Genomic DNA, 25,374 nt, shown 5'->3' on the forward strand with positions numbered 1-25,374 from the left:
CTCCACCATGTCCCTATGGCCCAGTGTCTTTTGCTTCTGAAGTTATAACCCTATTACTAGGAAAAGTGATGTAAGTTAAGCCTAAAATGAAGCTCTATGTATAAGGTTAGAACTTAAACAAAACTTGCTGTTCATCAGTCAATAGGCTCCGCTGAAGTGCTATATGTCCCCTTCTAGAGTTTAGGTACACTAACAAGATCTGTGGGTTTTGCTCATTGATGACTTATTAGCTAACCCTGACTACTTGCTTTAGTTCAATCCATCAAGTGTCCCTAGAATTGGTCCTTTTCTCTACCTTAGACATTCCTTATAATCTCCATAAAGTATGAGAATCATTTTGATCAATGAGGCCACCATGAGAAAACTTTGTTTTTTTCTTCCTGTATACTTAAGTGATCTCTTTCAAAAGGTTTTTCCATTCCAGTCTTATTATACATATGCCTAATTTAGAATGTATTTCTTGACCAATGCATATATTTTTAGAAAATAATCCAAAATCAGTAGATTTATATTAAAATTGGTGTGTGATACGCAAGAGATATGAAATGGACAATGGAAACACTTCTTGCTTGCTTTTGGCTACTTATATAGCAAAATCTAGTCAGGGATGAATTTTATTGAAATTCCATTGTACGTAATAGGACCAGTGGTTAGATTTTAATCTCAGCCTGTTAGCCACTGAAAATGTAACTGAATTATTCATCATAGTGTTTGGTTCATGTAATATAAAAGCATAATGGAAAAAATAAAATATGGAGAAAACTGTCTATCATATTGAAAAAAGTCCATAAGAAATTAAAGATATTAGCTTCATAATTATTGTCACACTGCAGGTCTCAAAGGATTTACTATTTCAAATTTTTGCAGTTTTGGACATTTTGTAACTATTTCTTACTAATACTTTAAAATCACTTCTTACTTAGGACTACCTACTTCACTAACACTCCATTTAGACAAAAACTACTTACACATTAATAACTATGATAATTAATATAATTAATTTTAATTTGATTTATTAATAAATATAATGAATCAATCAATAAATATAATACACACATTTATTAAGTATATTAGTGTTAGAATTAATAAATAGGCAGATACAGGAAAGAAATATGTAGCAATTTGATGACTGGGAGGACACAAGAATAGAAACATTGTTTCATTTTAATTACTTGAGGCAGAGTTTTGAAAATGTCACATTTATATGTGGAAGAAAGTCTCTGAACCCAGAAAGAAGTCTGGAATCATGTCAAACTCTTTTTCATGTTGTTATATTGTAATGTGTTGTACCTTAATTTTCACTAAATTTAAATGTCAATCTAAACTGTAATGACCTCAAAATATTTACAAATAGTACTTACTAATACTGTCCGTCTAAGCATATACTAACTCACTGTGCCACTTATGAATACCTACACATATTTGACTGTCATTAGCTTGGTCATATCATAGAAGCATTATTGGCAAAATATTTGTACATGAGTTGTACTGTTTACCTCCATTTATATCCATGTATTACCAGGACTGACATGATCAGCTATTCATCTATTTAAGAAGCTAAAAGTCTCCATATTAAGCCAGGTGGTGGTGGTGCACGCCTTTAATCCCAGCACTTGGGAGGCAGAAGCAGGCAGATTTCTGAGTTCAAGGCTAGCCTGGTCTACAGAGTAAGTTTCAAGATAGCCAGGGCTACACCGAGAAACCGTCTCAAACAAAACAAAACAAAACAAAAAGTCTCATATTAGCAATAATACATAAGTGCTATTTTGATTCTTCTCCAACCTATACATTGACATAAGCAATTTTAGAAAATGGAAACAATCAAAGCACATACTACAATTCATCATGTTTGCTTTATGCATTTATAAATTTCTGTCATTAACTAAAGGGATCTGCAACACTCTGTTTCTAACACGAAAACTTTCAGAAAACACTCAAGCCACTTGTGACAACAGTCTAGTTTCTTACCTTCAGCAGACAGACCTTGGACGTTTACTCCTCGGGCGGCCAGAAAACTAAGGCAGACATCAACATTTTCAATCTGTAATATGAAAAGCAGTAAGAAACCCATTTAGAGGATGACTCTTCAGTAAGCATTTGAGCTTACTGAAACAATGAAACAACTAAACAAGGGGAGGGGAGAAGAAGTAATACTTTACATTCATTTCATTCTAGAGAGAGTTGCCAGAGTTTTACTAGAATTATCTTGGCTGAATACAGAGTGACCATAAAGCTTCCATTGTCTACTTTGATACTTGCAAACAGTTGATAAAGGCATAATCAAGAATAGCATTCTTGAATCCTAGCAACCCACCTACGTATCATAAAACTAGAATCTGTGTTTTACAAATAAGTCTCAATGAAAATATCCATCTGCAATGAGACCACAGTATTGCAATTACTAGAATATTAGGACATGGAATACTGAATTCTATCAGAAGATTTATAAAAAAGAGAGCTGTTCTATGAAATAAATGGAGGCGTATTTTTGAGTCTAAACCATAGGAAAAAACATTCTTTCAAAAGTTGTATTTGCATTTTCACAGCTGAGGGAGCCTGTGGTTAAATTCAAATACTATCTCTCCTATCTTAAAAGGGCAATGTGCATGGACATTAAGTACCCAGTTTAGTATGACAGCCAGCTTGTAAATATTTAAAGTGAGCAGGGAAGGAAGACTCTATCTACCAGGCAAGAGAGTCTCCTAAAATGTCAAGAAATTATTCAAGTTAGTCACCTAAAAATGTTTGAAGCTCAGAAATAAAGCCAAATCATACACATCTGCATTGAGTAAAAATATATTAACAAGAAAGTATTATTGAAAATACTTTGTTGTAAAAATAGAGCTGAAATTTTTGACCAGAGTGTGACCTAACATACTTCATTTCAACAGCAGCATCTGAGTCTTTAGTGAGGGTATTGTGTTGAAATGTACATCAGATTCTTTCCCAGGCTGCTTTGCTATTAGAAAAAAAAAAGGTGGGGGGAGGGATCCATCCCATCTGCAGTCACCAAACCCAGACACTATTGCTGATGCCAAGAGGAGCTTGCTGACAGGAGCCCGGTATGGCTGTTCCTTGAGAGGTTCTGCCAGCACCTGACCAATACAGATACATACACTCACAACCAACCATCGGACTGAGCATGGAGACCACAATGGATGAGCTAGGGTAAGGACTGAAGGAGCTGAAAGGCACTTCAACCCCATAGGAAGAACAATATCAACTAAGCAGGCCACCCAGAGCTCCCAGAGACTAAACCACCAACCAGAGAGTACACATGGAGGGACCCATGGCTCCAGCTGCATATGTAGCCTCATCTGTCATCAGTGGGAGGGGAGGCCCTTGGTCCTGTGCAGGTTTGATGTCCCAGTGTAGGGGGGTGCTAGAATGGTGAGGAGGGTAAGTGCAGGCATGGGTAATTGGGTAGAGGAGTACCATCATAGAGGGAAGGGGAGGAGGGACGGGGATGGAATGGGGGCTTGTGGAGGGGTAATTGGGAAGGGAGACATCATTAGAAACGTAAACAAATAAAATGATTAATAATTTTTAAAAAGAATAGAGGAAAAGACTAGGATGGATGCATCCATGGGTATGAGCACTTTCAAGACTAAGGTCGAATCTTCAAGGAAGTAAAAGGCCATGACAGCTGCAATCCCAGTGCTGAGTTCAGGCAGAGGCAGAAACAGGAGCATCACAGAGACTCACTTTCTGTTGGCCTAACTCCAGAGCCAGAGAAAACAACTCAGGGCAATCAGGGGGTGAGTGAGAGATGTCTTCCTGCCTTTAGTTTGATTGCAGGCATCAAGATATACTTGCTGATGTTTCATAAGCATGTACATTCATTAATTTGTGTGTTGTTAGCATGGTTTTCTGTGTATGTGTGTGTCTATATAGGCAATTATATATGTAATATAACAATATTTGTAAAATCTTACATTATATATATATATATGTCTTTATCTCCAAATATCCAAATGTGGCAACTTCTCTCTACATACCAATGTTCAGAGTATATCAACCAAGGATAGCTCATGATTGATGGTCATATAAAAATATATAATTATATTATTCTATATAATGTATTATATATAAATGGGTGCTATTTATCTATTTTATATATAATAGATAATATAATAATATATGATATATAATATGATATGTAATATATGATCTATAATATATGACATACAACATATGCTATATAGCACATAACACATCTTTAATAGATAATAGATATATAGAAAAATAAGCAATAGTTATCTTTTAATCAAAAGTCTACATGCTATAAAAAGCACTGTTATTCCATGTACCATACTCCAGAGAAGAAGTATACCAGTGTGGGGATATATGTATGACAGAAGACAGGCATCGGATCATTCCAGAAAGAATAGAAAAATAATCAAACCATAAATTACAATCCACAAGTCCCAAGATTAATAACCAAATTCAGTGTGTGTACTGACTATGGAGTCTCTTGTGCCGAGTAGTACTATGGTGTCCTGAGATTCTAGTCTCTATCCTCATCATGTCCATCTCTACAGATGACAAGAGGCATCTCACTCTCACATCTGCTGCTACTCACAACCTCATATACTTATGGGAACAGATCAGATGATCAGTAAATCTTTGTGAACTTCCACAGCAAATCAATAAATCAAAACATAGCATCATATACAAGGTGCAGTAGCAGGTGAAATTAATTTAAAATGTGTGGTTTGGGTCTTTTGCCATTTAAGTTATTGAAGAAAATTATTTGTAGTCTGGAATCAAAAGGATGGTGGTGATCAGAGAAAATTAAACTCTGCTGGCAGCAAGCAGAGCATTGAGAAACAGTAAGGCCAGCCCATCAGTCAGGAGCTATCCTTAGTTGATATCTTCTCAATACTGATGTGTGGGAAGAAGTTGTCACCATTGTATTTGTGGGGTAACAGAAAGAAGATCAAAGAGTCTCTATTGCTTAGAGACTCATGGGGGTATCCTTCCTTGACCATTTCAATTTAAAAATAAAACTAAAATGAGACTCAGATCCCACACCATTACTGAGAATACATGGAGAAGTTGGACACATGAATCACTCAGCTTTATACCCCACACAGAGTCAGATCTCATAATCACAAAGACTAGTGACCATTACAAAACTACTTGATATTAATAAAGGGGGCAATGGTAAAAAAAAACAAATATATCTATATCTCCTTTGGGGTTAGAGCCCAGATCAGCTTTGCCTTAATCTTATTTTGAAAAAAAATAAATCAAGTAGCTTGTAAAGGTTACTCTATATAAGAAGCAACGAGGCACTTTCAAAGGCAAAGTTGTAGGTTTTATCTCCTAATGAATAAAATAAAAATGTCAGTAGATAGGTGTACTTTGATCAAACAATTGGGTGATTTCAAATACAGGAATCTACTCTACTCAATGGAAATCAAGTAACTTCAATTTACATTCATTTGTCTGTGGAAATTTTTCATACAGCCTGTAGGAGGAGGTTCACATATCTCTTGCTCATGTGAACTATAGTATTATGTAACTCATGAATTTTGTGTTGAATACAATGGTATTCACATACATACATCTTTGTGATAGTATTACAAATGCATATATCCCAGGTTCCATGATTATATCCCTTATCTGATGCATTAGCAGCACACATTTCAACTGATAATCAGTCTAAAGACTTCTAGTTTCTTACTATTGTGTTAGCAAAGTTTTTAAGTCCTTTCTTCTCTTTGTCATTTACATTTTAGTGTGTAGAATGCCCACTTTCCCTTTTTCATGTGTTTCATTATTAAACAATTATGAAAATGCTAACAGGATAATAAAAAAATGTAAAGTTCCTATACACAATAAATAGTTTCAGAAGTACCAAAACATACAGATAAGCTGAGCTTTGAAGCTTTTTGAGTCTATCCAAACATTTAATGGTGTTACAAACACCATTACTAAAACCTTTCAGTATGAGGTCAAAAATGTTTACATTCACATGTATGTGTCTGTATCCGTGTATATGCAGGTGGGGTTTCTGCAGAAACTAGAAGAGAACATTGAAGCTGGATTTATAGAGGGTGGTGAGGTACAGTCTGGAAACCAAGAATTGGATTCAGATCCTGCATCAAGCACAGTTTAAAATATTTGTAGTTACTAACTATATAATTTTATATCATATTGGAGCACTGCCTTTTGGGTTCATATTATACAAAACTGAGTCATTTATTCATTCATTTAATACTTATTGTATTTAGGAAAGAGATACTGTTCTGAAATATTTTAAAGAGCACTGGCTAATTTCCAGTAATTTCATATACTCCCTTAAATAATGGAAACCCAGTTTGAAAAATAGCAATCAGTTCACTGTTATATATTTATGTTTATCCTTAAAAACTTGTTATGGAACTATATGACTGCCAAATAAGACTGGATTTCAAATGAGGAAGAAGAGAAATCATACTATCTTTTTTAAATTACAAAACACTCAAAACAGTCAAATTTATATTTTTGATTATTTTAACTGAGGGTTAATGTATTATAATTATAAATACAATGGCTACATTATGAACAGTTGTAAATATTTATTTCAGTATTGAATAATTGATTCCAAATGAAAACATCTTTTTATTGAACTCATATACTAGGCTATCTAATTCCTGACCCGTTTAACAGCAAAACTGGTGTAACTTGTTCTAAGCACTGTACCTAGAGGAGTCTTGCACAACATTAATAGATTTAGAGCTTGTCTCCCCACCAGTTTTTTCATATTTGCTTAAGGATATTTGCACCCTAGGACTGAATATGATTAATATTAGTCTTGGAGAGCATGTTTAAATCTTATTCATGATACAGGGATTAATACTATGTGATTAATTTATCTGGCAACTATTAACTGTTTATTATGAACAAAGGGCTCTGTGGGATGGTGAAGGGTTATAAAATTGAATTGCAAGGTCTCTGGCTTTGTGAGCTTATAAAATAGCTGCTGAGATGGTAAAGAGTCATACATCACTATAATACATGGTACTGTATGATAAATTCCTAGAGAGATATATAAACAGGATTGCATAGTACACGAGAGAATGGAGTCATCCATTTTCACTATAGATCTGCAGACGCTTTCACAGCATGTCATTTAGAGTTGAGCGGTAATTCAGATTTTGATAAAGCTAGACTAGCAGCAGAGAGAGGAAAAAGGCCTGTCAAGCAGAGCTACCACAAGGAAAACTGCTCAGGAGTTGTTAAAGAGAATTGAATAGCACCTTGCTCTATACATTGACACACATAGAGGGGATTTCACCCAGAACCCAAGGGTAGCTCTGCCCTCCAATTCACATACAACTGAAACAGAAAGAACCTTGATTGAGATAGGAGCATGCTATATATCTTAGACTGGCCTTGAACTCCTGATCCTCCTGCCTCAGCTATCCAAGTGCTGGGATTACAGATGTGTGCTACCATGCCTGGCATTATTTATACTTCCGTATCCCACAATGAACTCACAATATTGTAAATTAGTTCAATAATTAAATCACTTAACTGTATAATAAATATCATTGCTAAGAAAATTAAAATGAGAAGGCTCACTTTGATCAAAAGTGTATGCTAATGGGTTTAAATAATTAGATTTTAGTCAAACATTCTAACCAAACATAAACTTGTCTGAAGAAATAAAGTAAAATATAGTAATTGCTCTGCTTTAGTTAAAAGTTATATGATGGCTCTTTTCATTTATTACTTTAGTAATTGCATTTATTTTTTGAGTTCAAAAGAAAACCACAGCAGAGCAGGCAAACTGCAAATGTTAGAAGATGCCCAGAGGAGGTGAATGGCTGAAAGGAGGGAAAATCACGCCCTTAGAAATTGTACATGCAGAAAAGTAGCTACATGTACGGCAAATAAAGAGCCATATGTTGGGAGGGCCTTTAGAGAAACACTGAGAAAGCCCCAGATGTTATGAAAATCTTTCTTACAACACATACAGAGAGAATAAGATGAAAACTGAGTGGTTTTTTTTTTTTTTTTTTTTTTTTTTTTTTTTGAGTACTTCAGATAATTAGACCAACTTCTGAGGCCTCCTGGCTGTGACCCCATATACAACTATGCCACAGACAGGAATTCTGGGAGGACAGGTGCATGCTCTCATTGAAGAACTAACCATCTCACATACCTCTTTAACATGGCTTAGAGTAAACCTGCCTTTCTAGGCTGGTTGGTCCAGCCCACCTGGCAGGCTATTAGGTTTCAGATCAGGTCAGAGATTTCTATTCTCTTCACCAGAACTTCACCTCAATGGATCTTTACTGCTGTCAGCACAACTCCCCAATCTCATTTAGAAACTAGATTCTGGATCAGAGCCCTCAAACAAAATTTATAGAGACATTTTCAAGCCCAAGATATCATTTAAACATGTCTATTATTTATTCATTGATGATTTGATAAATGTATAGTATGCATTCGGATTATTACAGCCTCCCTCTCCCACCAACCTCTACTGGTTCTCTTCTCTCTTCAACCCTTTCCTGATTCAGGGCTTGTAAGAAACCGTATTTTTCTAAATGAGAAATGTATTCCAGTATAAGATAATGCTTGTTATTCTATGAGAGATGTGAACACTTAAAATGAAGGCAGAAAAGTTTGTTTTCAATCAGAACCTCAAAGGACAATGAAGTCTGAAACTTACAAAGAGATTTTCTACTAGAGGGAATCTTTATATCAACTTATAATGAAAAAAGTACTGACCCAAAGGCATGCTTAAGAAGAAGCCTGTTCTTCCTGAGACAGGCCAGGGAGGATGAGCTAACTAAAAGCCTGTGGTATGAGATGAATCCATGAATGAAGCTGAATGTCAGCTGGTCACAGTTAGGAAAATCCAAACCTGAGGCACCCAAGTTCAGAATAGCCTGGGATACAGAAAACAACCTCGCCCATGTCTTTCCTCATAGCTCCTAAGTATCCACAAGTGTGAAATTCCTGAGAAGGTTAAGAGACATTGGATCTATTTGAAGAATGCACTGGGAAGGAAAGATTGCGCAAGGGTGGCTCAGGGGGTCAAGAATCTTGAAATCCAGAGGAATCTGGAGGCAGGAAACAGGACACAGTGACATCTGTGGGTTAAGGAGGAATATCCTCCATGATCGGGCAAGGGTCAAGGCTGACTATATAGCTTGGTCTAATAGTGCCTTTTAGTTAAAGGGAGTGGAGTATCTATTTTCTATAGTTTCACTGATGAATGGTAAAAGGATCTTCACAAATCAATTTTACCCATGCTTTTTGCAATCAATTTCTTTTAACAATGATTTTAATGTGTTTAACTTTTATAACTTAGTCAAAATACTCTAGTTTCACAACATATTGCATGAAAAAGATACAGTATCTATGTAAATATACATTTCATAGACTTGCTACATACTAAGAATGGAAGCAAGAGGAGCAGTCTAGATGTTTCTTGTCAATTTCCTCCAACCCTGACTTGTCAGAGCTAGCACACAGAGCAAACTGAAAAACAATTTTAGGAACCTAGCTATGTATTCTAACTGTAACCCCCCCTTTCTCTTCCCTACAAAGTTTGATAAAATTAAATTTGTTTTCTCCATTTACGAGGAGCTAGAGAGATTGCCTTGCATTCATATGTGAACAATTAACAAATTATACAGCTAGAATTCAATGTGAACCTAAAGCCTGCAGGGAAGTTGTTCTTTCTCTCACACTATTCTGACAAATGTAATGTAGTCATTGTAACTGAGCTTTTTCTTCTCTTGACTAAAACTGTCTACACAATTGGCACATGGCAAAAACAGTGTCAAGCACAAGTGTTGTTCAGAAGATGCCTGGCGAATGTAGTAGGTAAAGATAGTGTAGTATGCAAAATCCACTTATCCTACATGTTTTGAAAGTTTACATGTTTAAATGCCTCCACATTGTTTGCACCCAATGCACTTGTATCTGTTCAGAGGCCAAGACAGGGGATCAGTGATGGGACCACAATCTCTGGAATTTTAGCCAAAAAGCTGGAAATGGCACAGAAAAGAATTCTGGCCTTTAAAAGGAACTCAGATAAATGACCTCTTGATTCTGTCCTGATGATAACTACTTCCGTTATGGCCTCAAGGACTTGAACCAAATTTTCATACTTTTAATTTATGGAATTGGCAATGATTCAGCAGCAACTGAAGGCAATTCAGTTATCTACAAGGTAAATCAGTGGAAATTTCACCTTTGCAAACTACATGACATTAGGGCTCTTCTGTGGGCAGCTGCTTGGCAAATCTCTCTATTTGAAGGTGTGATTTTTTTCCAAGTAACACATGCAATTTATTTTATTTTTAGTTTCAGGAAATTTAGCTACATGCTGAAAATCATTGTGATATTTTGAAAATCTTCATGACATACAAATATCAACTTCCTACTATACTTACTTCTAAACTCAAAATTTTTCTTACTTATTTACTCTATATCCTGCTTTCTGCCCCTCCCAGTCACACTTCCCATTTTAGAACAGTTCTTCAGAGAGAGAATAAAACCTTGGGTAGGTGTCAGTCCCACTGAGATGTGAGACAACCACGTTTCTTGCTCCCATATTTGTAGAGCAAGATAGGGAAAACTGCAAGGAAACTCAATTCATCTCTTTTGTTTTCCTTTCTTTTATTTTTTTCAGGATTTAGTTGGCAGCCGCTCTGCAGTTTGATATAAGAAATGCATTTACTTAATAGGTACCTGAATATATAGATATTTTATGGTTAAATTAATCTAGTTTTCATTTGGGCATTGCAATGTATATGTTATTAGAAACCAAGAAATGTTTATTCCCGAAGTTTTTGATTCCTAATGTGTAGAATTTGAATGAAAGCATTTTTATGTCCTTCCTCAAAATATTATGTGAGGATTAAAAATAAAGAGTTTAGCTGTATGGTAGGAATTGGACATATGTGCATATCTATATATTTATCTATATGAATATATATACACATATACCTATACTAGACATAGAGGATTCATGTTATAATATATATTGTTCATATGAGAAAATAAGCTTCTCATAAATATATATTTGTTTTAATATGTGTGTACATTTCTATGTGTATGTGTCTATATGATGATTAATAGAGACATAGATGTGGAAAGTATGCAAGGATTTTACTAGATAAGATTCTCTTTGGTCAAAATCACCTCACCTTTACTTCAACTGGCTTGGTAGAGAATAATATGTATCAAATGTTAACATCTGTTGTCAAATATCAATGATGTTGAGTTATTATCATGAGCTATATAAGGCAGAATGAGGTACACCTTATAACATTTCAAAAAGCAGCATCAGAATTCATTGACCTGAAGATATCAGGATTTTTAAATAAGTTCATTCTTTTCAATTTGTTCCAACAAATAGAACAAAGCAGGAACTTGGTGTTTTATCATAAAGTTGCAAAATTGCTTTATGAGTTAATAATGAGCAATTTCACCATAAAAACCTATAATTATTATTTCTATCATATGACCACACCCTTCCTCAAATACATGGACAATTATATTCTTTCCACAAATGGAAGAAACACATGTGGTCTCAGAAAAGATTGCTTATTTTTATCACATGTTTGGGAGTAGGAGAGGGAAAAGAAGAGGCATTAAAATGAGAGAGAGAGAGAGAGAAAGAGAGAGAGAGAGAAAGAGAGAACAATCTCAAATCAAACTCCAGCATGCAATTTTGAAATCAACGAAGAAATGATTACAATGTGTACATAGAAGTAAAAGACATGGAATAGCTGATAGAACTTCATGGAACAAAAAGAACAAATGGATCGGAACACTATTAGTACCGGATGCCAACACTTGCTACAAAGCTGTAGGATTAAGGCGACTGACACTGGAAAAAGAACAAACGAATCATATTAGATAGAGCAGAAAGGCCATTGAAGAAGGTACATATGTAGAGACAACTGAAATTCAACAAAAAAGCAAGGGCAACATGATGAAGAAAAGACAGTACTTTAAAAAAAACACAGATGCTAAGACAACTGGATATCACACAAAGAATATCATGCCTAGATGCAGGCTTTGCATTCTTTCCAGAAATTTTTTTTCATTTTTTTTATTAGATATTTTCTTTATTTACGTGCCATGTGATTTCTCCTTTCCCAGTTTCCCCTCAAACAAAACAAAACAAAACAAAACAAAAAACAAGAACAAACCCCTGTTGCCTCCCCCCACCCCCTGCTTGCCACCCCACCCTCTCCCACTTATTGGCCCTGGCATTCCCCTACACTGGGGCATAGAACCTTCACAGAGCCAAGGGCCTCTCCTTCCATTGATGATCGACTTTGTAATCCTCTACTATGCACATGCTGCCAGAACACCCATGGAAGGAGTTGCAGAGACTAACTATGGAGAAGAGACTGAAGGAAGGACAAGCCAGCCTAATATAGCTGTCTCCTTAGAGGCTCTGACAGTACTTAACTAATACAGATGTAGAGGCTCATAGCCATCCATTGAACTGAGTACAGGGTCCCCAATGAAGAAGCTAGAGAAAGGACCAAAGGAGCTGAAGTGTTTGCAGCCCCTTAGGACAAAAAAAAACAATATGAACTAACTAGTACCCTCAGAGCTCCCGGGGACTCAACCACCAACCAAGGACTATATATGGTGAGACTGATTGTTCTTTCCAGAAAATTAATTTATAGTAAGCAATAAATTTAAAGATAAGCCACCAAAAGTAAAAATGTAAGAACACAGAAGAAAAACCTAGACCATCCTGGATGCAGCAATGCCGTTCTTGATGTGATATGAAATGTATGGTCTATGAAAGAAATGAGAAGCTAGTCTTCAACCTTTTGTCTGAAGGAAAGGCAAAAAATTAATGATATAAATCAATACAGTCAGAGGAAATATTTTCAAAAAATGCCTGCTATCTAAAATATACATGAGATATGTACTTCAGGTAAAAATTATTCACTGGACATATATCTTATTTACATATATTTCAGATAAGCATTCTTTATAAAGTAGACACAAGTTATGAGAGAGGTTATAAAACTAATTGCTTTTCTACCACTGATTCTGTCATGGATTTATTATTGTTGTTGTTGCTGCTGTATTTTTTTTCTTAGAGGGTGGATGAGTAAGTAAAATATATTCAATAATAAAAATATAAAGCTGAATGTGAGCTTCCACATCAAATACCAATTCTTACTGCAAATATGTGAACAGAGAGACTAGGGAAAGTCTTGATAACATTGAAATTTGCTTCATGGCTATGACTTCTATTAAAAATCATGTATTTAAAAATGCAAGAAGGGGGAACATGAACAGCCAAAAATCCAGTGGTCTAAATTCCAGACTGCATTATGTCAAACTTATTTATAAACACATCTAAAGGATATCAGGCTTGGACCAAGCTGTGAGTCCAAACCACTATTCAGAGCTGTTCTGATTACAGAATAATAAGAACTAGTAAAACATCTAGTTCCAGGTATGTGTGCTTGTGTGTGTGTGCCTGTGCATATATGTATGTTTGAAACGCAATCAATAAGTCATGGTGACACTGCCAAATTCTAAGAACTACCATTAAATTTCAGATTCCGTGCAGTTACATTTTAATATTTCTTTAGTATATAAAGCAATTAACAAAATAGGTAGACAATATGATTTTTCAAAATGTAACAAGAATATTTAAGAATTTTTCTTCATGGCTGTTCACATAAGCTTAGAGTGAATTCATACTAGAATCTTTTAATTATAATATTGTGAAGTTACCAGCCTGGATCTTACTATGCTCAAAAAATATATCTGCTCAAAGGTCAACTTTTTAAATGGTTAGCCTGAGACCAGGTAGAGAAGGCCTCTCCTGTCTCACCATTGCTTTCAATTACTGCATCTAATGCAGTATAGTAAAAAATCTTACTCTATAATCAAAACAAATTAAAACCATCATAAAGATGATAGAAAATGAAATAATTCTCTAAGATAAAATGTTGATAAAAAATCAGTATGTCAACCGACTGTGGTATCCACTGTCCACGTTCCTCATTGCCAGATGGAATCCAGCTTCAATTCCTTCTTCTGAGAACCATTTTCATCTCATATAATACATCTCAAAAATTCACTAATAAGCAGCACAGTTCTATAGACATTTAGTTTTAAAAATCATCAGGATGAAAGTCTCAATACTGAAACAAAGAGTATCTAAAAGAGCAGTTTATATTCATTCCATATATAATGACTATATGCAAAGAAGGAAATCAGTGAGGAATTTAAAGTATAAGTTTTCATTAGTACTTCATATTATATCAAAGAAATATGGACAGTAAATATTTGCTTTCATTAATCACCTCATCTTGCCATTCCAAAGTTAGCAACTTTCAAAATGGTGGGGAATCATGTGAACCAAGTTAGGAATTGGGCTTCCCGATGATCCTATAGTGTGCCTCTTATAAAATTTTACTAACATTTAAGAACATCCTGGTACTTTATCCCTTCTCTATTTTGCCAAATTTTTCTTCTTGTCTTAACCTAAAATACCCTCTAAGTAGCATCAGCCATCCAGTTCAAGGGTAGGCTCGGGGCCTTGACACTGTGACTGATGCTGTGGTGTGGTTGCAGACAGGAGCCTAGCATGGCTGCCCTCTGAGGCCCAACAGGCAGCTGAAAGAGTCAGATGCAGATACTAGCACCCAACCAATGGACAGAAGTTAGAGACCCTTGTGGTTGAATTAGGGAAAGGCTGGAAGAAGCTGAGGAGGAGGGTGACCCCATGGGAAGACCAGCAGTCTCAACCAACCTGGACCCCTGAGATCTCTCAGACACTGAGTCACCAACCAGGTAGCATACACCAGCTGATATGAGGCCGACTGCCTGGTCTGGTCTCAGTGAGAGAAGATGCACCTAACCCTCAAGAGACTTGAGGCCCAGAGAGAGGTGAGGCCTGGTGGGGTGGGGAATAGGGGGTAGGGACATCCTCTTGGGGACTAGGGGTAGGGAGGACGTATGGAATGGGGAGCGGTTGGAGGGCAGACCAGGAGGGTGACAAAGTCTGGAGTGTAAAAAAAGGATTAAAGAATAAAGCTAAATATTTTTTTAAAAAAAGAATTAAAACTTTAAAAGGCACCAAATCAGAAAGCATAAGATACTTTCTTAAGAAAGAATGGGTCACTTCCAAGACAAGTGTAACTCTAAAAATGGGTTAAAAATATCTGCAATATTCAGAAGAAATTTCCTTTAGGAAATCCCTGTGGGTCATGGAATCATAGAGAATCCTATTTTTCTGTCTTCTAAGACTATTTTAAAAAATTAAGAAGAACAAACATCCTAAAATACCCTTTATCAGTAAATTTTACACAATATATAGGATATAATAGAAAACACAGCTAAATGTTGTGGCTAAACAACAGTTGATCTAGAAGCAAGGTCGCATACTGGAATGCACCATCAAGAACAGACAAGCTTTGAGCCACCCATTTTTAACCCTCAGCTATGTCATAGAAACTAATTCTTGCCTAACAGGAATTTCAAACTATCAAATTCCTAAACCATCGGGGCATTTCTGAGGGTCCTGAATATAACAGTCTATCTTAAGATGAAATAAAAGAACTTGTTTTCAAAACAATTTTCGTTCATGTCTAACATTCTTGTTTGAGAAGCTTACACTTGTGCCTCTGCCTTTCAAGTAAATGTTGGGCTTTTTTTTTTCTTTTGCTATTTTTAATCTACTGAGCATTCAGGACATTCTTGGTATTTATAGTGTATTAATTTATTTCCTCATGTCAGCTCACCAACGTTATGCCACTCAGAGCCTATATTTCAGATCTGAGTTATTACCCACCTAGAAATCACTCGACAGGTGTCATCCATATTAATAATTTCATCCTAGATATATGATTGGGTCAGATCCCACAGAACTATGTCTGTGTTTCAAAGTGATCATAACCTGAAATTCATTGAGAAAACATGTCTTTGAAACCCTGAGTGGTATAGCTATATATTTCAAAGAGGATAGAATAATTTTTTAAATATGTGCCCTCTGAACCATGTTGTCTAAACATTTTTATATTCTTTTTTTATACCTGTACATACATGATTTTGCTTCTATTGTATAAGGCACTTTACAATTCAAAACATATTATATATACACATATGTATATATAATAAGCAATAGGATAATAGCAAAAAAGACTAGATTAGCATGACACAAATTCTGATCACTACAATATTGATTCAGAAATTGGCATATTGGTTTAGTCTACTTCAATGCTACGTATCATATATTCATACTCTATGACATGACAGAGGAAAATGGGGTTTTTTGTTTGTTTTCTTAATATTTTTTCCCTAATAGCCAACCTTCTCCAAGGACTTTATGATATCTTTCTGTATCACTTCCTTTAGGAATCCATACTACCACTCATGTTCTTGTCACCATGGATCTGTTCTCTCTCTACTGCTACATTCTTAAAGATATATTTATTTTTATTTTATGTGTACGGGTGCTTTGTCTGCATGTATGTCCATACACCATGTGTGCTGGAAGCCTGTGGAGATCAGAGATGGTTTCAAATCCCAGGAACTAGAGTTGTGAAGAGTTTCAAGCTGCCAGTGGGGTCCTATACAAGAGCAGCAAGTGCTCAAAATCAGGCCCATCTCTCCTGTCCCTAATCTACCATCTCCTCTTCTTTCTTTTCACCACTGAGAAAACTACCCCAAGCCCAGCTGTTTCTCCAGCAGCTTTTCTTTTCTTTTCAAAAGGACACTCATACAAATTAATTGTGACTCAGTGGATATTTACACTGGTTATGAACACCCATCTGATTACCAAAGTTTGCTTTCTCAACCTAGCATATTAACCAGACTAGGTGCCACTTGACAGCATCTGCTACATTAAAATAATCAACTCACGGTAGTCAATATTTGCACTAAAGTAAACACCATAGCTTGAACTATGAAATCTATCCTGAGCTTTAACAAGACACACCTGTGATCTGCTGTCTCCGTTCACACTCACTTACCACTCTTCCTTTCCTGACTTTACTTCATAAATATTAATATTCTCCATCATAAACCTTTTCCCTGTTGAATTTACACAGACCTCCGCCAAGATTTCCCCCTTGCCATTCATCACCTGTGTATGAGCACTGTTTAATAACTAACTTCCTCAGATTCTCAAGGTAAGAACTTATGGTGCAGCAAGCATCAAACTTTATAGACCAGGAATATAAATGCATCAGTTTCCTTCCACCTTCCAGCCTAGTTTCTTCTATGGGAATTCCCAGATTGTTCATTTGGCCTAAAACCAAAAACTAACTGTCCATCTTCCACATACAGCTGGAGTTTTACATTCTATATATGTTACGTAGCACCTACAGTGATTTTTAAAATAATTGTATCATAACTTGACATAGCCAAGCATGAAAAGTCATCCAATGTATCCTCCACTGGTTCAAAACATCACATAAACTCTTTGCATGGCCTTTATGTGATTAGGTTCTGCCTTCCCCTTCAAACATCCCTAGCTAGGTTCAAACTACAGTTTTTCCTGAAACACATTAAGATCCCGGCTTCCTGGGACCTTTTGTTCTTCCCTATACAACCCCATGGCTCTTATGCACTTATATTGCAACTCTGCCCTTTACATGAACTTCAAACAAATGCCCTGCTACCAGCTACCTTATGGCTCCAAGTAAACATTGGCTAAATGTGGAATTATAGAAAGAACCCAAGGAGTTGAGGGGGTTTGCAGCCTCATAGGAGGAACAACAATATGGACCAACCAGTACTCCCAGAGCTCCCAGGGTCTAAACCACCAACCAAAGAGTACACATGGAGGGACCCATGGCTCCAGCCACATATATAGCAGAGGATGGCCTTGTGGGATATCAATGGGAGGAGAGGCCCTTGGTCTCCTGAAGGCTTGATGCCCCAATGTAGGGGAATGCCAGGACAGGGAAGCGAGAGCAGGTGGGTTAGTAAGCATGGAGAGAGGGGATAAGAAAGGGGGGGGGTTCAGAGGGGATAAAATTTGCAATGTAAATAAAGAAAAAATCTAATAAAAAATAAAATAAATGGATCAATATACCCCAATTTCCTGTCTCCAGAAATTCTAGTATTTAATGTGTTAAATGATTCTCTAATGGCCACAGAGTCTAAAATGTAAGCTCAGACTATCTAGTACTAGAAGGTACTTTTAAATGTGTTTTTGTTATTGTTGCTGATACCAAACACAAACAGTAACCAAATGTCGCAAAAGCTGAGATGGGTGAGATATAACAAAGAAAGCTCTTCTGTGGGCAAGGATGGCATACTTATTGATGCACAACTTTGAATTGTCCAATAACAACCCGCAGCATCATGTCTAATCCATATGCTTAGTCTATCTTTTCCTGTCTGGTCTCTACTCTCATCTGGGCTTTGTACTCATTAATCACCCAGTGGCAATAAAAATTCTAAAAAGCAATGACAAAAATAGCCCAGTCAGAAATTACATTTGTTACACAGCTTCTTTTCTTAGTTAACAGGGGCGGCTTGTGCCAATGCCAGAACTAAAGTTCAACCAATCAGAAAGCCTCGATCCAAGTTGTCCTTATTCAAAATGTACTATGACCCCAACTATGCTGTCATTTTTGGTCCTTAGAGGCAGAGGTATTAAGACAGCATGCACACCAGGAGTTGCACAGCAGGGCTAATAACAAACAAGAAACCGGAAAAAGTAACAGAGACGGCTGTTAAGATAATCTGCAGATTTGTAGAAATCCTAGGTCCAGATACTTCAGATCTAGTCAGAGGATGGCTCCTCCATAATTTCAAGCTTTGGAAATACTTTTTCCCTGTCATTACATATGAGCTTGTCAGCATATCAGGTCCTCAGTAAGCAGCATCACATCAGGGGAGCAGGTGGAAGGCAACAGACTTAAAACACTTTACATTGTGTACCATTCCCTTATGGTTAGAACGATGGAAACAAAAAAATCAAGTCTAGGAATCACAACTGTGATACATGCATCTCAGAGACTAACAAATATCTCAAGAAAAAGCTCTCCTAGTATTGTAGCAGGTGTTAATCTGATCATACATTACTTACAAAGTTCATGATAAATTTTATTTAGTCTATTATAATTGTACATATATAATTATATTAAATTAGTGTTATATGAACATGCTAATTTTAATATATAATATAATGAAATATATGTATGTGTGTGTGTGTGTGAGAGAGAGACAGAGAGAGACAGAGAGAGAGAGAGAGAGATCATCATTTAATTAGGGTTTATTTAGCAAATGAGAGAGCCCAGAGAGTTTGTTTTTCCAACATCACAGAACTAACATAGCAGCATCTACATCTATCCTATTTAGCATTCCAGCAGTAAAATTTTACAAAGCAGATGTAGTTAATTTCCACAGAGAACCATTTACATTGAGAGTAATTCATTCAGGAAATACCCTCAAAGCTGAAGCCTTTTATAGAGACAGTATCTTTATAGTGACTTTTTTCACAACAGCTGTAGATCATGATATTTTAATAGTTTTTTTGTTGTTGTTGTTGTTGTTGTTAATGTGTTTCTTTGGAGTGCTCTTGTTTTGTCCAGGCTAATTCATCATGCGTGAAGAATAAATTTCTTTTATTACACTGGATTTCAGTTTTCTGACATTAATTAAAGCAGGCCAGCAGGTTTAAGAAGTTCATGAGTTTTTCTCTTGACCAAATCTCTGACAAGGATCCCTTAAGCATGAGAATTCTCTGAAGCAGTCTTACCTGGAAACTCGCGCTGCTTTCAGGTTGGTAACACCTTGTATATCCTCACTACGGGCAGTCTGTCTTATGTTCATCCCAGGAAATTAAGTTGTGGCTTTGTGACTAGTTATTTTGTTTGTTTGTTTGTTTTCTCAGCTGTTCATCAATCTCTGATTTTATTTACAGATGTTAAGCTTTGCTAGATGGGAAAGGGCGGATATTGCTGCGGTAAAGGGAGTCCAGACTGAGTGCTTTCTGGAAGTTACTATGGATCTCATCTCAAAATCATATATTGTTCAGCATATAGGCTACAGCAAGCCTTCAGAGCTGTTTCCAATGGAGGCACAATCTTGTGTGCTTACACTGACCTTCCTGAAGAACACCTAAAACACTATCTTCAAATTTGAAAAATGCACACCATAAGTACTATTCCAAAAATAGTTGCCCAAGCAAACTCTGTTGCTTTAAGCTTGAAATTATGTTTACTGACAGAAAGTCCAGTGTACAAAATTACATACTATAGGACATCAGAACAAACAGAAGAAAAATAGGTCAAAGGTCAGAAAGCGCACACCTCCAGGCTTGGTGCACAGTAATCAGAATTCCTCAGAGTCTGATGTTGTTGCACTGACCCTGAACACACAGGAATCCTGGGAGCAGATGATTTCTTATACAAGCAGGAAGGCATACAGACAAATTTTAAAGCAATCATGCAAACGCAGCTAACTTTGAAAATGGTGCTAAGTGTGAAAAATGAATGAGAATAAATTTGACTCTTACCATCTGAGACTGACTTCTTGGACATCCATTGATATCTTCAACTTTCTCATTTGCTAAGACCAGGAAATAAAATAAAAAGAGAGAAAAGAGGACAACATGCTTAAGCAATGAAGGGAAACACACAAAAAGGAGATCTTAAAAAATACATAAATAAAACTCCAAGCAGAAAGACCCCTGCTTCCTGATCAGTCTCCTAAGCACATGGACAGGAGAGCACACACTTGTTCCCACCCAACAATTCTATGTGCACAAATCAAGCAAAGAACAAAAGAGGAAGTTGCTGCTGGTTTTCCAGCATGTGCCAACTGACTGCTGACATGAGACCCTTCACAATTGCCCTGCTGGATCAAGATCCAGTTTCAAGGAGTCTCAGTGTATGAGTTACTCTGGTTAACAAACTGCACACACATGGGAGGCATATGGTTTAATGAAGTTTTCATTTCTGACAATCCTATATGTGTAAAGCCACTGTTCCAACTATTTCAAAGTATGGCCTGAATGCTCTTTCCAGTCTCTCCTAAACACATTTAATTACATGGGAGATCGCTACACTCACAGCACTCCTGGACACAAGGAGCAAACAATTCTGTGTCTGGTCTACCTAAACTACAATGTAGCAAAAGAGCTGCGAGCAGAGCCTGTCAGAATTTAAGAGAGCAGGTCTCACCAATGATCTGGATGATGTCTGCCAGAAGGACCCCGTCCGCAATGTCCTGCTGCAAGTCCTTGATCAACCGCTTGTGGCCAGATTTTGCCAGGTAGTGGTTGGCCCAGTCAGTGTAAATCTGTTGGAGACAGGGAGAGAAGAAGTGAGAAGGGTGTGGGGGAAGAGAGACAAGAAAACTCCTCAAGGCAAATGCGAGGCTCAAAGGGAAACTGTTCTGGATCGCATTCCAGCTAAAGAAGTCATAGCTCCAAAGGAAACAGTTGTAAAGTCATTTTTAAACGGCTCTTTCCCCCACTTATCTCCTGTTTCAAAGGAGGATGAATCACTCCTTTCAAAATCATGGACTAGTCACTTGTGACCAAGCAAAACTCCCTTCCCAGATGGCTCTGGAGGAGATTGCTACCAGGAAAGAGTTTGGGTTTCTCTTTTTTTCTCCCCTCCCTCCATTATTTTGAAAATAATCCTGTCTGTATAAAAGGAAGTCACCTGGACTGACTTATAGAGGAACTTTATAAAAACTGTGTTTCTCCAAAGAGGCTTTATTGAATTTGCCATCTGAGATATCCTAATGTGACAATGTTTTGGCGTGGTTTTTATGGAATAATTGCAAATGCCTTCCTGCCTAAGATATATTGTTTGTACTGTCACCTCTCGTTTAAGCCTCTTGAAATGTGTTTGTATTAGAACACAGAGGCAGCATGTGGAGTTATAATGCAGCAATTGAAATACAGAATTCGGAAATAGTTTGCCAGCCATAGGGTTGGCGATTTGACTTACAAAAGAGGGTGACTCTAGCAAGTGGTCATGATATAAAGAAAAGCTGAAATTTCAAGAATACCACACACACACATACACACACACACACACACATACACACACACACACACATACACACACACACACACCACACACACACATACACACACACACACACACACACACACACCAAGTGTTGCTATTTTTAAAAATCCATTAGTCTAATAACCATAAAATATAGAAATTGGCTTAAAGATCTTTAAATATCATGGATAGTTAATGTGTAACTTTGTTACACGGTAGGTGAAAATAGAACATAATATTAAAAATTGAAATGAGATTAGAAAAGCAGCCAAAAAATGTTGAATCTAATGAGAAACTGTGGCTGATGTAGAGTGCCTAAAATTAGTCCAGCTTAAGCTGAAGAGCTCTGAATTTTATCTCAGAGTCATGAGCACTACATGCCAACACAGTGAAAATGTACTATTTAAAATCCTTTGGTGCTAGAGAGACTACCCCAGAGTCAAGAGCATTTACTACTACTCTTGCAGAGGACCTGGGTTACCTTCTCAGCACCAACATGGTAGCTCTTTAACTCCAGTTCTGAGTGATCTGATGCCCTCTTCTGGCCACTTCAGGAAACAGATAAGTATATGGTACATACACACACACATCACAAACACACACACACACACACACACACACACACATGAAATGAAAATTTTAAAAATTAAATAGATTATATTTAACAATAGAACTTAAACCTAGTACCTTTCATAGGCAAGACAGGCAAACACTTTACCCTTTTGCTATGATTTTAACATGCTTTTCTGTTTTTAAGGTAAGATCTTCCTAACTTGATGCCGTTGGACTTAGGTTTACACTGTAGCTTGTGCAGGCATTGATATTATGATCCTCCTGCCTTAACCTATGGAGTAGCTGGGATGACAGAGCTAGAACACAAGACCTTGCTATTTCTGAGAAAATAAAAACATATGTTGTAATTAGCAAATCAGAAGTATATGAGGCACAGCAAAGGGGGGAAGTCTACCCAGGAGTTGTAGCCCTTCATGCTTTTGTGCAACTTGATACAAAATGTTCCAAATGAATATGTCTAAACTATAATTTACCATATTATAGCACAGTTTTACACACACATGCACACACAAACACACACACACAGAGAGACAGATAGAGAGAGAGTGAGAGAGAGAGAGAAAAAAACAGTTATACACACACACATAAAGACAGAAACACAAATAGATACACAGGCATACACATACATACACATGCAGACAGAGAGAGACATACAAAGACACATGTACACACACAGACACATACTATATTAGGTTCAAATTTAAAACTGCATTCTATAATTTTAGTTTTTTCATATAACAGCAATTCTAAAAATCATTTCACATACACATATATTATATATATACATATTTTATATATATTACATATATAATGTATATGCTTGATAATCTTTTGTACAAAAGTATAGTCCCTTCCATAAAGGATAATTAATATTTTGTTATATTACTGTATTTAAAATGATATGTACACTCACATATATATGCACACAGATATCTTTGAATACTTATATGATGATATTTGATATGGCTAAGCATCTAAGACAGGCTGATCAATTTTTCAGAGTATTACTAGGTAGAAACATTCCAAATATTAAAACATAGAAAATAGATTTTTAGAAGATATCAAGGAGTCTCTAAGGCATATCTAGTGATACTATTTTTCTCACAATGTAAAAAACTGAAGGTATATTGGCACATAAGAAAGACTATGCTGGTAAAGTGCCACTTAACTTTTCATATCTATAATCTTTATTTTTCAGACATTTGCATATAAGAAAATGACTCATGGCTCCCTCTAAATCACAACATAACCAATTTCTAAATTATCTTGTTTGTTGACTCCCTTATACTCACTTATCTAATGAATCTTAAAGTTTTATTTTATTTATAGGACTGAAAATTTTCCTTTTTCTTTTTGTAAAGACATAAATTCAAAGCATTAAGTTTCCTTCTTTTATCTGTACTTTATTTGAGTGACAGAGTTCCAAGTTCTCCTTGCTAGTTGAGTTTGAGTTAGACTTGAATCGTACCAGTCCCTCCACAGGCAGGGGGCGGCCACAGGGCCATCACTTGACTTTAAAAACCCACAGAGGGAAGGAGACTGAGTTCTGAAGCGAGACAAGTCTGGTCTGAGGCCCAGGAAAGTCACCTAGGCTTCCTAACCTGTAAAGGAGGGTGAACAATAATCCTTGCACCGAGAACTGTAAAGCCCCTCTGTAAAGAACAGGATATAAGGTCACTCCTGAAGAAGATGTCCCTGAGACCATGAGTAACACTGTTGTATTTTGCTCTGCTAGCATAAGAAAAAATACTTGTTAAGGTTAATTGCTTCACAGAGATGAAGCAATTGGAATAACTGGGGCAGAGGCTGAGAAACTGCATTGCATCCTTCTGGCTCTGTACATCTGCCAGATTCTTATCTTCTAATTAGCTGGGATTTCTGGTTTCTCTGCTTCCTCAACTAAGAGACATCACTGAAGCAGAGTGGTCACGTTCTCCTCAGTGCCTCTATGAGAGGTCACCTGGGTCAAAAAAAAAGCAAACTGAATGAAGTAGATAAGTAGCAATACAACATTTTGATTTTATTTTCCAAGCGCATATGGAAAGAGTCTTAACATGGATGCAAATATTTCAGGGAACTTAGACAAACAAACAGAAGCTACTTAGCTGGCTGTTAGCACTGGTAAGAAAGCCTCAGACTGAATGGGCCGACCCTGTTGGCTTGTTCTAGTATTTTCTCAAGAGGATTACAAACTTGAGGCCTTTGCCTGAAAGTTTGCTTAGACCATAGGCCTGACTTTTATTGTAGTCAGCAAAATCAGTAACTAACTCAATAAAATGAAACCACATTTCTGCCTAAAACATCACATGCACAAACTTTTGGTAAGTCATTCTTTTTCATGAATGTGTATATTTCCTGTAGGTAAAAGAAATGACAGATTACAAGAAAATCACCAGAGGGTAAAATCATACATCCCAAATGAATGCTATAATACAGCTGGCAAAACAGAAAACAATTAAGATGCCAAATATAATTACCTGTTGTAAATAATAAAACATATTTTCCTAGATTATTTATTTATTTGCTTTGTAATATAAGATCTTGTTATATATCTCAGGTTAAGGTCAAATTTAATTTGTTGCCCAAGAAGGCCTTGAAAATGCAGGAATCCTCCTGCCTCAGTTTCTCAAGCACTGGGGTTACAGGGATATGCCAGCATACCCCTATTTTTTTTCCTTAAAATTCTTAAATTGAAACTGCATGAGTGGAAGAAAGCACTGGGAAAATGAGGCATGTCTTCAAGGAGACAGTGGGTATGAAGAGAAGACGTGGTAAGAAATCAGGAGCTCAACAGCACTCTCTGTCATGCTCTGATGAA

The 25,374-nt window shown here is 36.5% G+C and overlaps 1 protein-coding gene across 7 annotated transcripts in view; it reads right to left on the reverse strand.

Moving 5' to 3' along the window:
* Positions 1-25,374, reverse strand: part of Nav3 (neuron navigator 3) — a 747,532-nt gene that overhangs the window by 213,804 nt on the left and 508,354 nt on the right. For all 7 annotated transcript variants that reach the window (XM_031349800.1, XM_031349802.1, XM_031349801.1 and 4 more), the window contains 3 exons: positions 21,144-21,261; positions 20,477-20,529; positions 1,969-2,041 (listed from right to left, as the gene is read on the reverse strand). In XM_031349800.1, the coding sequence (XP_031205660.1) occupies positions 1,969-2,041; positions 20,477-20,529; positions 21,144-21,261 (244 nt within the window). The remainder of the gene's footprint in view (positions 1-1,968; positions 2,042-20,476; positions 20,530-21,143; positions 21,262-25,374) is intronic.

Source organism: Mastomys coucha, unplaced genomic scaffold (assembly GCF_008632895.1).
Source record: "Mastomys coucha isolate ucsf_1 unplaced genomic scaffold, UCSF_Mcou_1 pScaffold4, whole genome shotgun sequence".
Taxonomy (NCBI): Eukaryota; Metazoa; Chordata; class Mammalia; order Rodentia; family Muridae; genus Mastomys; species Mastomys coucha.